We start from the raw sequence: 17,204 nt of genomic DNA, 5'->3' as shown, positions 1-17,204 counted from the left end.
CCCCACCCCCACCCCCCTCTGTGTACAGAAGAGCCTCCTGTCCTGACTGGAGGAGCTCACCCAGCTGTGTCTGGAGAGAAGCCCCAGGGTATCAGCTTCAACAACAGGGCTGGGCAGCTTGTTCCCCACCCCCGCCCCCCTCTGTGTACAGCAGAGCCTCCTGTCCTGACTGGAGGAGCTCACCCAGCTGTGTCTGGAGAGAAGCCAGGGTATCGGCTTCAACCACAGGGCTGGGCAGCCTGTTCCCCACCCCACCACCCTCTGTGTACAGAACTTATCAGGTCACCTAACTGTCTTCTCTGTTCAAGACTAAAGAGACTCAGTTCCTCCAGCCTGTCAGTGTGGGATACTCCCTTCGTAGTAAAGAGACTCAGTTCCCCCAGCCTGTCAGTGTGGGATGCTCCCTTCAGACTAAAGAGACTCAGTTCCCCCAGCCTGTCAGTGTGGGACGCTCCCTTCAGACTGAAATAAATAGAAGACAAACACAATGGTCTAGAATTATTTGGGATGGTTTTGTCGCCCCTTATGTAAATAGTAATACTTTAGCAATTCTCTACGTACTGCTCCTGTCTTAACTGTTTAAACTAGTAAAGTTTGTGAACGGTTTATCTTTCCATCTGGACAATTACTTAAACCGATCAATTTACACATTTTAGGACGTACAGTGGTTGTTAATACAGAAGGTAATGATTGTTCTGTGTTAAACACTTCCCTCTAGTGGGCGTTTGTGTGTAATGCATCAAGATGGCCTTAAGCGAATGATAACTCTTCTGCTAAACGATGCATTTTAACGACTGAGAATATGATTTTGAGCTTTTATCACTTATCCACCTACTAATAAAATATACCTACTAATTAATGCACAATTGTTTTTATGCAAAGTTACATAAAGACGTGGTCTGATGAAACATCCACGGACCTGTGCGAGTGTCACATGGTCTATAAGCATATTCACTGCAAACTGTGCACTGAGAAGATCTACAGTTCAGCTGACGGGCGAGTTCATGCTCGATCACATCCGAGATACAGGACAGACTCCAGTCTGGTGAGAACTGGCAACAGCCCTACACCAGCACCACATGTTTTCTAGGACAACGAGCTTATCATTTGTTCATCAAGCTTCTGAATATAATGAGACTTCTGGTGCTCTTTCCATGCTGCAGCACTACCACGAGCCAGTGTGATCTCGGATCTAAAACTCTGATTGCAAATCCTGATCTCAAAACGTGACAATGGAAGGATTTCCCCCGCCGATGTTCAATTATTCCTCAGCTGGGCCAACGCCAACACACTGCCTACAAAGAGACGATTTGTGCTCCAGAGCGGCCCCTGACTGTGTGCTTGAGGTCTTCCCTCCTTCTTAAAGCTGAAAAATCAGACTGTCCAGTCATTGTACTGCGGTGAGAGCGCCGTCATTATGGTCAATCCGTAGTGCTGGGTGGGGAGCCCACAACACAGAGCGGGTTTGAGGCTGCTTGACCCCAGACACACCCCTCACACAAGAGTTTTTCAGTGGTAGAAATGTTGTCCTCTGGCAAAAATAAGCTTCTTCCAACCGGTGTCCGGCAAAGATAAACACTTTCAATTGAGGGGGGTGGAGCTTCGAGAATATTGTACTGCGTAACATGGGCATAACATCCGCTGAAGGGTTTGAGCGATTTCAGGAAGAGAAGGTCTGTTAGCCACCATTTTTTGTACGAAATCAAACCCCCAGGTTGAGCTGGACAGCGGTCGAGTTGTGAAGGAGATGGACATACTGTATGTCGTCTAACTACATAACAGAACGTCTTTCTGTTACCTGCCTCAGAAGACAATAGAAAAAAAGTTCGTTTTAACTTTCGGCAAACTCGTTTTCAAATTACTTTTAGTTTCGGTTGTGGGATCTAATTATATGCCTAAGTAGTAGTAGAAACAGTTTTGTATTGAACATTTAAGATACTTCATATATTGTTTCTGTTTCTGGACATTGACAGTCAAATGTCTTCATTTGTTTTCTTTTTTTCGGGCGATCGGATCTTATGTATAAGAGACGTTCTTGAATTTTCACGAAGGTAAAGGAGGAATTAAAGGTAAAGTGTTTCTTTTGTATACATCTCTTGAACTGGATAAACAATGTCCAGTTTTTATTACGAACAGTGTCTTTTAACAAACATTTTTTTCCGTTTCCGAAGTGATGTTATGTCGCCTTTCGCTCTACAGTCATTTTTAAATGTACTAATCCGGATGGATTACTGAACATATTGTAACGCAACGGGGGCATCAGGTCGGCCCCCCACCGTCGGGGGCTCGAACCCGGGACTCCCGCGTCTCTCTGCAGCGACCTAGCCCCGTGAGCCAAAGAGAGATCTCTCCACAGCCCAGTAGCTGTGGTCCTGCTATCACAGGGAAGGGCGGTGACGTCAACCGCTCTGGTACGCCGCCTCTTACACAGTGCCTGGCGGCCGTAAGCGTTACAATATCCTCGGTGAAAAGGGAATATCCAAATAAATAGCGACTGTCCAAGTCGTATTTTTGTATGGAATATATTTCAGAAAATCGCAAACCAATTAAAAAAAACTCAAAATAACACGAACTTGCACTGGGAAAAGGCGATTGCTGATTATAAAAACGTCTCACAGTTCTGACACCGAGGTGTGAGACAGTGTAACAGACTGTCCAAACCCTGAAGTACCAGAAAATCTACCGTACCGATTTTAAAATACGACCCTGTGAACACGGCATGTTCAAGTATATAGGAAGCCTAGATCAGGACAGGCGAACTGCAGTTCATAGTGATTGTCTCACTTCCTTTTTTTTCAGTGCTTGGGACACTTCGGCATGACATAAAATGTGCTTTAATGCCAGAATAAATAATCAAGGAAAAAATAGCCACAGTGGACATTCATAGCTGTGATTAGAGGGATGGTATATATCAGGTGGGCAGCTGCGTCAGCAGGCGTAGGCTGGAAAGGAACAAGTAAAGGTTTATCCCTGCTGAAAAGAGAGGAAAGGAAACGCAACGTTTCGGCTGTGGAGCGCTCTTCAGTTGTGAGAAAGACAGGGATAATGATCTTTTCCTCTTTGCTGTCTGCAGTTTCTCTCTGCTGACAACATCAAAAAAAGTGAAGGAATCTTTCTGGGATACAGCTCCTCCTCGTGTTCCTTCGATAACGAATCTCATCGGATCCCTCGACCCCCACCTCCGAGAAGGATAACAAACTCCAATGACAACACCCCCAGCACCCCCACCAGTCCTTACTGAAACGTGTGATATCCTAAAGAGAAGACTGAATAAGGCATCATGCGGAATATTTTTGTAAAATATGTACGAAACGTTAAGAAGCATTTTTGTAACTTTCAACGTATTTTTCTTTGGGTACAAAGTATTATTGATGTATTTTGTATTATGGTATCATTCCCCTCTTCAGGGGCACTACACCTGCGCTGGTATATTTGACTCGGATTCACCTTTTGCAAAGACAGAGCTTCAGACATCAAGTTTGTTCTGCGTGAATTTGCACACCTGCCATTTTGCTTTCGCATCTATGCTCTGTGACGAGAGGTGTCCATTCACTGACCTGCGCGGTGGCCATTAGTGCTAAAATTAGGAGCCTTAACGCCGTGACAGTGTGCTGACATCACCTGATCACCCCCACACTCTCAATAAAATACCCCACTCCACGTAAGATGTATATCACTGTGGGCCACCTCTGCTGTCGTCATGACTTCTGCTCTTGTCATTACGGTATTTCTGTCTGTTTTGCAGATCTTTAATCATGAAGAGGATAACACTTCTGTTGTTTCTGGTCGGGAGTGTTCTGAACGGTAAGGGCTTTGAAATCATATCTAGAAAATAATGTCTGATTAATAATAATATTCAGAGGTATGGGTGTGTCTGGTATCTCACACAGTTCTAGGTGCTGTAGAGTTGTGTTTTCCTGTTCCTCTCCAGGATGTGTCGAGCTGTGTCGCTGTGTCTCTGAATATCTACTCTGTCTCCAGACTGAAGAGACTCAGTTCCTCCATCCTGTCAGTGTGGGACACTCCCTTCAGACTAAAATGAGGGGGTGTCGAGCTGTGTCGCTGTGTCTCTGAATATCTACTCTGTCTCCAGACTGAAGAGACTCAGTTCCTCCATCCTGTCAGTGTGGGACACTCCCTTCAGACTAAAATGAGGGGGTGTCGAGCTGTGTCGCTGTGTCTCTGAATATCTACTCTGTCTCCAGACTAAAGAGACTCCGTTCCTCCAGCCTGTCAGTGTGGGACACTCCCTTCACACTAAAATGAGGGGGTGTCGAGCTGTGTCGCTGTGTCTCTGAATATCTACTCTGTCTCCTCAGATCCTCTCTCGGTGGTAGTGAAATATGGCGGATCTGTCATTTTGCCCTGTAAGGGAAACTCTATGGCAGTCCCCTTTAAGCTGATACACTTCAGATGGGACACGGACAAAGACGATCCCGTGCTGGAGTTCTTCAGTGAAGTGGTCTACCCTGGCGCCGGGTTCGAGACGGCAGCTGAAATCTCCAGAGAGCTGATTGGCCAGGGGGACTTTTCCCTGACTGTGCACAATGTGACATTCGCTCAAGAACATATCTATGAGTGCCGATATATAGACCTGGACCATACCAGAAAATTCCTTGGAGAGGTGCGCCTGTCTGTCACAGGTAGATACCTCCTGTGTTTTGCTGCAGGTATTAATGCAGATTGAACTAAGTTCTGGAAATACGTGTGAAGTGAACCATCCCACTTGATAGACAAAGAACACTTCCTGCAGTATTGTCCTGTGTGCTTTATACTCTTGTTGCTAATCTGTCCAGGGAGAACAAGAGTCTAACATAGGTTACAGAGCCAGGAGGTGGGAACTGTTTTCACGAAACTGAGGCAGGAGGGCAAAGTGGTGCACACCTGTCTTTTTGTCACTTCAAATGTTCATTCTTGTTCTGTGTGCAGGTCATGAGGAGAATGTCACTGTCACTGATGGACACCCTCTGAACATCCCCCTCTACACCAGAGAGACTGTGAAGGTTCAGTTTGCTCCTGAGGGCTCTGGAGTCTCTGTGCTAGTGTGTGCTGTAGAGAAGAGCTCAGTGACCCCAGTCCAGCTCTACAAACCCAGAGTCTCCATCCAGGACAAGACTCTCCAGCTGTCTGGAGTCTCCTTCAGTGATCAGGGCTCTTACACAGTACTGGACCTCAGGGCCGACAGGATCATCAGCACTGTGAAAGTCCATGTGGAAGGTAGGACAGGAGACAGAGCACATTCATTTGCTGTACAATAGGCTGTGACAGAGCATGTGTTAACGCCGTCCTGTTTCTGAGTTACTCAGCTGTCTGTAGTTAAACATGCACGTCCTGGTCCTGAAATCTGTCTGTTGCATGAAGTCGGTTGTTAAGCTGGTTTATTGGATGTTTTCCAGACTCTGACTCCACTTGGCTGGCTCCTGTGATTGTCGGTATCGTGATCCTGGCTGTGCTCGTGGCTTCTGGGATTATATTTGGGCTGGTCAGACACCTGCGGTCAGGTCAGCGTCTCGGAACCCCTGGGCCTGATGTGGAGCTGCTGGGAAACGGAGCTGCTGGAAATCGCCCAGATGACCCAGGGCCTGCAGACCCTCTGGTAACACCACAGTTCCCCCAGTCTCCAGCCCAGCCCCACTCTGGTGGATCCCAGCAGGAGGAGTCCTGTTAAACTAAGCATTGACAGTGGGATGGGGAGAATCCTGATGTGTGAGTTCCTGGGATCAAGTGTAGGTCTCCCTGTGTTGAGTTTGTATGTTCTCCCCCAACGTTAATGTGGGTTTTCTTCCAGTTGCTTCAATCAATCAATCAATCAGGCATTATTTTTTATATAAATGCACAACACTACAACTGCCAGCAGTTCTTGTCGCCAATGAAATGCTTTTCCCTGTCTGTCTGTGCTGAAGCCACGAGAGAGGGGTCTGCTGAGGAGAATAGCTCAGCGCCCTGGCCAGATTTCCCCCTTGGCCTTTAACAATAATAATTCATAACTCCTCCCACGTCTAGAGCTCCACTCCGAGCTCTTTCCACGTCAGGGGGATCCCCTCCAGCCCCCCCAGTCCTCTCCCACACAGCAGCTCTCAGTGGGGAGGAGAGCAGAGGGATGAGGCCAGTTCAGAGAGGGGGGTATTGGGAGGCCATGCTGTTAGCACTCTCAGCGCAGTTGTAGAATAGATTTGCCAGAATGAACGTAGTTTCTGTCTTTCAGGCTTGTTTCCACAGCCTTGCAGTGTTTACCATGGTATCTTAACTGGTATGAAGTTAAATGGGCCCTATCTGTCATGAACACACAACTGGAGCTCTTAATTACACATGTCAGTACTGGGTGCTATTCTACAGTAATTAAGTGATATTCTACACTAGAAAGAGATTAGGTGAAAGACCATTAATGGACATTTGAGCATTAATATGTTACACTTCACTGTGCCTTAAGACTGACACATTGCCTCTGTGCGTATCTCCTCATTAACACCTACAGGACAGTCAGGGACCCATTGAAATAGTCGAACAAGGGAGACACATCGTGTACCATGTAGGGCAGAATCAAAACGCTATGATTTTGTTCCGGATGTCAAGTGAATCGATGTGCTTTCTGTGCTTGTGCACGTGTTCCTCTTATTACTGGACAGACAGTGCTGCTCAGCTGTGGTTACCAGTGAGCCCACTCTCTGGTTTCCCCACTGTGGGGGTGCCTGTGGGAGCAGTCTTACTACATGGGGGCTGGATCCAGTTGGGCTGTGGAGAGCCAGGCCAGGCGGGACCCAGCCCGTACCACGGTAACAAAAACCACCTAGTGCTGGTGGACCAGTAGGCGGTGCTCTGCCTGATGTCATTTCTGTACTAGAGAGGACCAGGGACACTGAGCTGTAGGAGGTCAGAACTAGATCAAAGGAGGATTACAGCTGAGGTCCCGCCTGCTTAATTAAAGATCCCAGAGACAGTGATTGTAGGAGCAGGGGTGTGGAGTCCCACTGTCCCAGAGTCCCGGCTGTATCTGAGCTTGAACTGTCCCCTCCTACACATGAAACACCCTGGGATTGTTTGGAAAGACAAGGGCCAAATGAAGGAAAAGCAGTATTAATAATCAATTAATGACAACAGTATTCTTTCAATTCTTATGAGTATTGATTAGAAACAGCTGAGCAGTATTCATAGTCAGTGTCCTGACCTCATTCCTGGCCAGATCAGAGCTTGAACAGTCTGAGATTTTCGGGTGAACAGTGCCCTCCTATGTGTGAAGCACTTTCGGGTCCTTCAGGAAGAACGATAATGCAGTATTGATAACTTATTGTTTTTCCTGTATGTATCCAGTAGGAGGTGCTTGAGGAACATCCCTTCAGGCTGGGGGTGTGTTATGTATTCTGCTCAGTGGTCTGGTCCACAGCTCCCTGTGTTAACAGCAGCTGCTCGGCACTGTCTCCAGACTGATCCGCGGTGCTAAGGGACGACCCCAGCAGGAGTCTGTGATGGTCTACAGGGTGTGCCGTTCACTGACACAGTACGACACTCTGCCCCCTGACAAGTCTGACTCCACAGCGACGGTCTTCTGCTCTCCTCCTTCAAATCCTCGTTCTCCTGACTTCCTCAGATCCGCCGGTCTGTCAGGCTCAATACCTCCCCCAGTTCCCTGCAGCGCTGATCTTGATCTGGGATGGTGCATTTTACTGACCGTGTCTAAACACTGGAGTATCGGCTCCGCTGTTTTTTAGGAAAGCGCGAGGTACCAGAAGCCTAGATGCCTCTGTGTCCTGTGGGATTTTGGGAATACAGCACTGGAAAAGTTGGAGAGAGAGGGAGCAGAAGACTGAGAGAGGGAACAGGAGTTAGACCGTTCTCCTGCTCTTTCTGGGAACTGAGCTGAAACCAGAGTTTTGTCGGGTTTAGACAATTCCTTGGAAGTTATTTTTGATGTGTAACGTTCAGCACTGAATGAATCGGAGTGTTTTAAAAGTATTGCACTGATACAACGTCTCTAAATGTGTTACTGGAAGCATCACACTCCAGGCTGGATTATGCACTGATGAGAGATGTTTGTCTCTTTAAATGCTGGATTAGTTTGTGCACTGGTTAAAGTCAGTCTTTTACAGGGTATTAGAGAAATCTGCACCCCTGGGAGTTTTTTTATATTGCTCAAAGAGCTTTAAAGCACTTTACATATAGAAGTGATTCCGGATACAAAAATCTCAAATGTAAAGAAATACTACAGATATAAGAGATGGAAAAATAAACTTTAATTTAATAATAATAATTACTTACACTTATATAGCGCTTTTCTGGACGCTTTACGGGTAATAGGGATCCCCTCCACCCCCACCAGTGTGTACCCCACCTGGATGATGCGACGGCAGCCATAGTGCGCCAGATCGCTCCCCCACACAGCAGCTCTCAGTGGGGAGGAGAGCAGAGGGATGGAGCCAGTTCAGAGAAGGGGGTTATTAGGAATCAGGCCAGGACACTGGGTAACACCCCTACTCTTCTCGAGAGACACTCTGGGATTGTTTATGAGCACAGAGTCAGGACCTCGGTTAGACGTCTCATCTGAAGGATGTTGCCTTTTTACAGTCCAGTGTCCCCCGTCACTATACTGGGGCATCAGGACCCACATAGACCGCAGGGTGAGAGCGCCCCCTGCTGGCCCCACTGACACCTTTATTTAGAGTTTTAATAGAAAATATTTTATGCAACAAACCATAATTTATACAGTAACTTATTTGAATAAAAAGGATTCTCTATGTACTTCTTGTAAGCTGATCAGGGGTTCGAATGGCAGTTCAGTAGTTAAGGGCCTGTCCTGTTAATTAGGTAACAGCTGTTCATTGCAACACTGCCAAAAGATTAGATGCCAAGATATGATTTCCCCTATAGTATGATGAAAAACATAACCGAATGTTTATTTGTTATTTTCGGTCATTTTATATTGTTGTTTTTGTGCTATGTTTTATATTTAAGATTTCTTTTGCTGTTTTTTTTTATTTCAGGGTCATGGAAAATGATTTGGGGACGTCCCGTCCGCACTGATTTTAAGCTGTATTCTATTACCAACTGGAAGCTGTTGCAGAGATGCCTGCACAGTGGTGATGTGTGTTCTGTTGTGTCGCAGTGGGAACACAAACTGGGCTCAGCCCAAGCTGAGCCAAGACTGTGTGTGTACGCCCAACAACTGAAGCAACTGAGCATTTTTTGCAATTGTTGTTTTTTTGTATTACTTATCGTCCAAGAGCGAGCTAAATAGCATTTTGTTATATTTTATATTATGATGTTATATTTTGTTTGCTCAGATGACAGATTCATTGAAATTGTATTATATTTAGTTTGCTGTTCTGCAAACTGAGGAAAATGTTCACTGGTTGTAATGAAGGGAAGAACAGACCTAGACGAAGTAAAAGTGTTCTTGAAAAACTATTTCATGGAGCTACAGGGCTACTCGTGCACTGAACTGAGTGTGTGAGGTGTTCAGTGTTCATGGTTGTGCTGAGGGAGCTGTCAGATCCATGTGGAGTTTAGAGAACTGGAACGGTCTTCGTTCAGAATCTTTTAACTTTTATCACTTATTGATGCCGGTTCTGTTTGGACCTTGTACAGTATTTTTTTTATTTTTCAATAAAAGAAAAAAAAACATGACACAACAGGCTTGTTTGTCCTTTGTCTCCGGAAGGCGTTCTTATTTCAGAAGCTCCCAGTCCCAGTTTTCCGGTCTCTCTGGGGGGCAGTCCGAGAGCCGCTGTCCCTCGTCCCCGAGCCGAGAAGAGTCGGTCCCCTGGGAGACCTGGGCCTGGGAGCCCGCTCTGTACTCGAACCCCGGCCCCCAGGGGCCAGACGCGCTCTCCCTGAGATCTCGGTGGTCTTGACCTCCGTGAGGAGAGTGGGAGTCGTCCGCTCATCCAGACTCCCGGTCCTGCTGCTCGGAGCCCGGCGGCGCTGTCCTCTCGTCCAGACTCCCGGTCCTGCTGCTCGGAGCCCGGCGGCGCTGTCCTCTCGTCCAGACTCCCGGTCCTGCTGCTCGGAGCCCGGCGGCGCTGTCCTCTCGTCCAGACTCCCGGTCCTGCTGCTCGGAGCCCGGCGGCGCTGTCCTCTCGTCCAGACTCCCGGTCCTGCTGCTCGGAGCCCGGCGGTGCTGTCCTCTCGTCCAGACTCCCGGTCCTGCTGCTCGGAGCCCGGCGGCGCTGTCCTCTCGTCCAGACTCCCGGTCCTGCTGCTCGGAGCCCAGCGGCGCCCTGCAGACTCGCGCTGCAGAAGGAGACAGAGTCCAGGGGAAACGAGACCGACGGGGGGCTGTGGCGTCTCTCCACGTCTCCTGACGGCCGTCCAGCCTGCAGAACCGCACACGCAGGGCGCCCAGCTCCTGTCCGAGGGGAACCGGTCCTCCATCATCCCCCAGGGAAGGCAGGGGTGATGTTGACACCCCTCCAGGGAAGTGAGGCAGATCCTCCTGCAGGGCAGTGTGGTGGTGAGATGGATCCTGGGTTTCTGAGTGTAGTGGGATGCGGGCTGTGGTTGGGCGGAGCTGGGATTGGGAAATTAACTGTTGGGCTCAGTGTCACTAGTGTTGGGCTTGTGTGTGAAAGGCTCAGAATTAGACAGTGAGAGGGCTGTGACACATTCAGAATGCCTGAAGAGCTCTTATAGGATTGAGTCTTTGATAACACTGTAAAACCTGGAGCGGATCAGACTGCTGCGCACTGGGAGTCTGACTGACAGCACTGTCACACCTGGAGCGGATCAGACTGCTGCGCACTGGGAGTCTGACTGACAGCACTGTCACACCAGGAGCGGATCAGACTGCTGCGCACTGGGAGTCTGACTGACAGCACTGTCACACCTGGAGCGGATCAGACTGCTGCGCACTGGGAGTCTGACTGACAGCACTGTCACACCTGGAGCGGATCAGACTGCTGCGCACTGGGAGTCTGACTGACAGCACTGTCACACCTGGAGCGGATCAGACTGCTGCGCACTGGGAGTCTGACTGACAGCACTGTCACACCAGGAGCGGATCAGACTGCTGCACTGTCACACCTGGAGCGGATCAGACTGCTGGGCACTTACAAGGAGCTGAGTGCAGGCTGGGCTGGGGTCTTGAATTAAAGAGACCCCCTTAGATGATTTAATTGATGTATTATTTTGATGTTGCACCTCACTACTGCTGGTCCTACATGGGGCTTATTGTCAGTTAAAAAAGCGATTTTACCCTTTTTTTTAACTTGCACGTTTCTGTATTTTCTCCCAAGGGACTCAAGTTCTGAACTCTACCCCACCGCCGGCTCACACCGATGCTCTCTTTTTAAAGATGTGTGTTATTCAACTCCTTGTTGCTGCTGCTGTGTGTTTGTGTTTTTGGTGTTTCCTCAATGTCTCTGTCCTGGAGCCTACACGCGCACAAGCCTGTCATCGCACCTGTGCAGGTGACCGTGAGCTGGTCTGAGGTCTTAATGAGAAACAGGCTGGGAAAGCAGAGTGGGCGGGTGCGCGATGGAGCCCAGTCTCTGATTGGCCGGAGGTCGCTGAGTGACAGAGGTTTCCACCTGTTAGAGGAGCGGTGTCCACAGCCGGGCTATTTGAGCCGGTGGGAGGGGCTGGTCGTCATTCCGGCTGTGAGGTGTGTTCAAGCGAACAGGTGCGCTGCTTTTACTGCGAGAACAGACGGGTGGTTTTTCGAGGTGAAGGAAACCCTTTTGATGCACCTTTAGCAAACCTTTGCTTTAAATGTTACCGGTAAGTTATCGATGTGCTCTGTCGTGTTTTAAACTGTTCTAAAACGTTGTTTCCAAGGTAAGGGGAAGCGTTTTTAGGCAATTTAGGCGACATTTGCTGGGAAGCTGATACATGAGCGATGTGCTTTGGCGTGTTTTAAACTGAAACGCGAGGTGAATATTTCTGTGAAAGAGGTTCGTTTGCTCTGTGCGGTTGTATCTGGTGACACAACACGGTTCTGCAAAGTCTTGTTTTGTGGTGTTTTGATTTTGCGGGTAAAAATGCATTTTATTTGCCCGTTGCGCAGTTTCTGTCTGAAGTGCCTTGGTCAGTGTTGACTCGTTTATTGCAAAATAGTTGAATTGCTTTGAAAACAAAACTAATGTTCGTGTTTAGAGGCGTGTGTGTTTATTTTGAGAAACGATTTCAAATTGTTTGGGGAACTGAGAAGCGTCGCGTTGTAAGCAAATACACACGTGTAGTCGGGTGTGTCTGTTGTGGGCTGTTTAAAGTTAAAGACCCAGCAGTGTGTGTCTGTGCTTAAAGACATTGGATATTTCAGCTCGGGTCGGTTTTATACACAAATCCATTGTTTGGTTCAGTTTCTGTTTGTGATAAACCGTTGCTTTAACATGAACTTTCAAAGCCCATTAAATGCTGCAAAGAAAGTATTTTTGTTGTCAAATGCATATTTACAACCCTGGATATAATACTGACCCACAAAAATATCCAATGAGTTTATAATGGAAAATGTTTAGAGCATTAAATAACGAAAGATGCACACAGCTGCTCTTAAAGTAATCATTGAAACAAGTCTGTGACTATTTCTTTGAAAGACCGTGTTGGTCTTATCTGTGCTGGCGTAATGTGAATTGTTTATATAATAAAGAAACAACCGGAATATGAAAGCAGTTGATTTTATTTTGTGTAGTATTTTTAAATTGTTAAACAAAAAGAAATATTTATGCCGAGGCCGCTACGTTACACCCTCTCAAAACAAACAAACAGGTTTTTCTGATGCACATTAACATGAGCGAGAGTCAGAGAGTGTAGCTGAGACAGAGGGACTGTTCTCAGTTCTGTTTCTGTCTTGAGTCATTTTCACTCCACAGCTTCTCCCTGAGTCCTGCTGGTTTGTTTTACAGGCTTCTCTTGTAAATCAACACCTAGGCTGTACATGTGTGCTGTTTTTTCTTACTTCAGGGGGAAATTTCATCATTTAAAATACTAGTGTATTTGCTAATAAGGCTGCTTCAGTCAGAACCGGTGTTTTCTGTACACCAGGTGGAGTTTTGCACGAATGTCGGTTCTTGTGCGAGACGTCGGTGTGAAATGGCGAGTGTGGAGTGACCAGGGCAGGTTGGGGTTCTAGTGATGGATGGGGGTGCACCTGCAGGCAGTGGGCTGGTGAGGACTGTGTCTGTGGGCTCATGTGGTCGTGTCTGTGGACGGGTGTCTCAGAAGGGCCTTCCAGCAGGTTCTCAGGAAGCTCTTCAGGAAGAGAGCCGGCAGAGGTCTGAAGTGGATCTCCTGGACTCGCCCCTGACCGGTCTGCTCCCAGTCCTGGCCTGGACTCTGGGATTCGCTGTGGGAGGTGAGTCTTGGGTCAGGAGTCGAACCCTGGGCCCTGTCGTTGGTGATGGGGGGGGGGGAGTTGAGCCAGGGCCTCCATTGAGAACCTCAGGGCCACCGTCTTCACAGCAGGAGGAAGAGCCGGGTTCGAGGAGCTGGCCTGTACCGGACCCTGCACTCTGGGGCTGCAGGGAGCTCCAGCACCTGTACGAGGCCCGTGAGCAGGACCCCAGAGAGGACAGGGCGAGACCACCGGTGACTCTGACCTCAGGACAGGTCTTCTGCAGGGGGCAGCACAGCTCCGACTGGCCCAGTGTTCCCTGTAATAGAAGATCACTGGGTGTTCACTGGGCTGCTTATTCTCTGTGATGGACAGACACTGGACTGGGTATTCAGTATAATCACTGTACTGGGTATTCAATATACTAATCACTGGACTGTTTTCATTGAGGGTTGATCACTGTACTGGGTTTTCAGCATAGTCAATTTACTGGGTATTCACTGTAGTCATCACTGCACTGAGTATTAACCATTACTGCACTGGGTGTTTACTGTAATCATCACTGCACTGAGTATTAACCATTACTGCACTGGGTGTTCACTGTAGTCATCACTGCACTGGGTATTAATCACTGTAATCATCACTGAATGGTTTATTCAGAGTGCTGTCTGTTAATCAGTGTACAGATCAGTCCTGTTTTTCAGTTGTAGGTGGGCTCCTGAAAAGACTGCTGAGCCCAGAAGCAGGAGTGTGATTAGAGAGGAGGGACAGGTGAGGGGAGCTGTTTAAATCTCCTGTGAGGCTCTCGGGGGCTGTGGGGCAGGGGGACACTGGGAGGAAGAGCTCAGTGTTGTCCCCATGCAGGTACCTCTCACTCATCCCTGCTGCAGCTCTGTGTGTGATTCACAGGACAGAAGTGTGGAGCTCACAGAGCAGAGGAAGTCAGAAACTCCTGCTGGAGCTCCTGACTCAATATTCTGTACAAACAGGCAGAGAAACAACATGGAGCCCTTTTCTTGGATAGGAACTGTACTGTTTAGTTGGTAAACTATTTTTTCCTTGATTTAGTTATTTTGTGTTTGCTGTTCATTCAGTGGAACTGTAGTCCCTTACAGTTTACTGAAGTGCTTTACTACATATTCACTGTGCTGGTCTGTCACATACACATACTCTCTCCTGAATATTTCCTGGAAATTCACTGTACTGGTTAGTCACTTTGACAGATATTCACTGTAGTGTTCATCACTCAACTAGTCAGTTTCTTTCCTGAATGATTACTGACTTGACTCTACTGGGTCTTCACCATAACTGTTCAACACTAAGCCAGTGTTTGTCTTCAATGGTTATTGTACAAGTTCCCTGGAATTACTAGTCAATCTCTATCCTGGATATTTTTTGTCCTGGATATTCAATGTACTCGATGTTTATAGTAATTGTTAATTACTAAGCTAATCATTGTCTTGATGAGAGCAGGGGGTTTTGGGGTACCAACTGGCTGAGAGCAAGAGTTGGGTTATCGGGCTACCAAATTATTTGAGGGAGAACTTAAAGTCAAGAGGAAGGACAGACGCCCCAACATCGGAGCTCTCTCCCAGTCGGACACCAGGAGCCCTGACGCCCTCATCCTCCCCCATCGGCTCCATCTCTCCGGTCGTCTCATCTGGACGTCGGGCTCCAGGATCTCAGGGAAGGTTCCCTCCTCCCAGCCCGGCTCAGGCCTGAGGAGTCTGGAAGATCTGGGAGAAGCCAACAGGAAGAAACTCCTCCTGGACCTCGACTCTGGGAGGAGCCCAGCGTCTGGACCCCCCCGGAGACTCTGGCTGACCAGGAGGAGGAGCCTGGCACCTGGACACCCAGGGGTGTTGGAACAAAGAGGAGGAGGAGCCCAGTTGTGCCACAACAATGAAGAGGAGCCCAGGGGTGTCAGAACCTCTGAAGGGGAGAGAGCCTGTGGACAACACGCCTGTGTTTCTCCAGGACGGGTCACCAGAACAGCAGCTCTGGACCGGAGCAGTCGGGACTCGGTGGAGCACAGGCTGCCTTCAGGCCTGTTTATTCCCACCAGACACAGCTCCTGCAGGAGGAACCTGACCCTGCAGGCAGGGAGAGGTCAGGGAGGCTGTGGGACAGGTGGGGAGGGACTGGGAATGGGGGAGCTGCCCCCCGTGTTGGGGAAACGGGATCAGGCAGCCAGGGGTGAAGTGGGGCAACACTGTACCAGGCTGGAGAGGGCACCCCCAGACCTGCAGTTAGAGGACAGGGGAACAGGGGACCCCCCCATCAGCCAGGCAGGTAAGTGCAGAGCAGGCGAGTCTCTCCTTCGCTGGATTTCCCTCACAGGTGACGCTGGTCTTCATCGGTCCTGCAGGGATCCAATCAGACCAATCTGGGATCGACACACTCCCAGGGGGCAGAGCAGGAGTCGTCTTGGGAAGACAGACAGGATGTCCCGACTGCCTTCCTCCTCCTCCCTGCCTGCTGGAGCCTGTGAGGATGAGGATGATCTTGATAAAGAGCTGCCGATGCCCCTGGTCCAGGTGGAGATCCGGAGCCCCAAGAGGACTCATCCTGTCGGGGTGTCAGGGGGTGACCCTCAGGGCTGTGTCCTGACCTCCTGCTGTCTCTCACCCACAAGATCAAGGTCAGTGTGCTGTTGACACTACACTCTCGAACCCGAGTCCAACACCAGCCTCCAGCACGAGCACAAGGTCAGGTTAGTCCTCACTCCTGTGTCGCACTCAGGGCATGAACACACAGCCCTACTAGTGAGAGGAGAACCGTTAATATTCTACCAGTATTGATATTTGTACTTGAGGAAATATTGTTAGATTTATTATCAGTATTAATAGTTGATTTTTTTTATTAGCCCCACTTGCACTAGAAGTAGTGTTATTTTTAGCTGGAGCAAGACCAACAGAAGCAGTATTGCTGTTATTTTCTGCAGGAGCACAACTGATTGAGCCAGTCTTGTGAAATACACCTCTTGTGTGTCTCCTGTGTTCTCCACCATTGTCGTTCCAGTCGACCTCCTCTCGAACCCTCACGGGACTGTGCTGGGACTCCTCTCATCCCGACTCCTGGGAGCTCGTATCGGGATCTTGAGAGGAGTCCACCAGGATGGGTTCGGTGACTCCTCAGCACTACCCACGGCCAGCCTCGAGCTGGGTCCCTCGGTTCTGACGGTCCCGTCTGCTTCAGGGTCTTCCTCCTGATCTCCATGACCGCAGCGCAGGTCTTCCCAGCGGCTGTGTGCTGTCGGATCTTCCCACAGTCGTCACTGGGAGGAGACCCTCCCTGGAGTCAGAGGATCGCTGGTGTCACCTGGGTGAGTCAGGTGTGGGATGTACAGTATCGGAGTACCTTTCACTGGGGGGATGGGACACAAACTGGGGGACTTTCAGTGTCCCTTCTGTCCACATCCAGAGCACACAGGTGCTGTTTCCTTGCTTTCAGGGCCACTGTGGTCTGCGGAGAGCTGCCCTTCTCCTCTACACTCTACAGAGCGGGTTACCGAGCCCGGGAGCTGTCCAGGTCTGAGGTCAGTGGGCACGTCAGTTCACAACACGTATGGGTGGAGATCGGGTATAGGCTGGACTCTCTCTGCTGGATTATTTTCCTTAATTCTCCAGGATGTCCAGAGACTAACACTAGGAAGACTGGTGCTGGGAAGACTGGGGAGTTGGAATGGAAGTGGGATACTCTCTTGTCCCATATTTTCCATGATGAGGCGGACTGTAGGAAGACGGGTGTGTGTGAAAATTATACCCTCCCCTGTATTTTCTTTAATTTTCCAAGCTGTCCAGAGGCTGCCGGTGAAGAGCCAGGTATGGATGGGGAAGATAAATCGGGAGTTGGGTGCTTCCTCCTGTCTCTTTTCCTAGTTTTCCAGGATGTTGGTATTGACATTGGACTGTTATTCATTAATTTTCCGAGGTGGCCAGAG

General features: G+C 48.9%; 1 protein-coding gene across 8 annotated transcripts in view; it reads left to right on the top strand.

Annotated features, from left to right (window-relative positions):
* Nucleotides 1-9,623, top strand: part of LOC138243066 (uncharacterized) — a 100,873-nt gene extending 91,250 nt beyond the window's left edge. For 2 of the 8 annotated variants that reach the window (XM_069198569.1, XM_069198570.1), the window contains exons 2-5: nt 3,746-3,804; nt 4,320-4,643; nt 4,930-5,217; nt 5,397-7,212. In XM_069198569.1, coding sequence (XP_069054670.1) covers nt 3,756-3,804; nt 4,320-4,643; nt 4,930-5,217; nt 5,397-5,668 — 933 coding nt within the window. In that variant the 5' untranslated portion in view covers nt 3,746-3,755 and the 3' untranslated portion in view covers nt 5,669-7,212. The other 6 variants (XM_069198567.1, XR_011191907.1, XM_069198571.1 and 3 more) reach the window with 6 other exon arrangements.
* The last annotated feature ends 7,581 nt before the right edge of the window (nt 9,624-17,204 follow it).

Source organism: Lepisosteus oculatus, chromosome 14 (genome assembly GCF_040954835.1).
Source record: "Lepisosteus oculatus isolate fLepOcu1 chromosome 14, fLepOcu1.hap2, whole genome shotgun sequence".
In the NCBI taxonomy this organism is placed as follows: Eukaryota; Metazoa; Chordata; class Actinopteri; order Semionotiformes; family Lepisosteidae; genus Lepisosteus; species Lepisosteus oculatus.
This window is presented reverse-complemented; position numbering and strand designations above follow the sequence as displayed.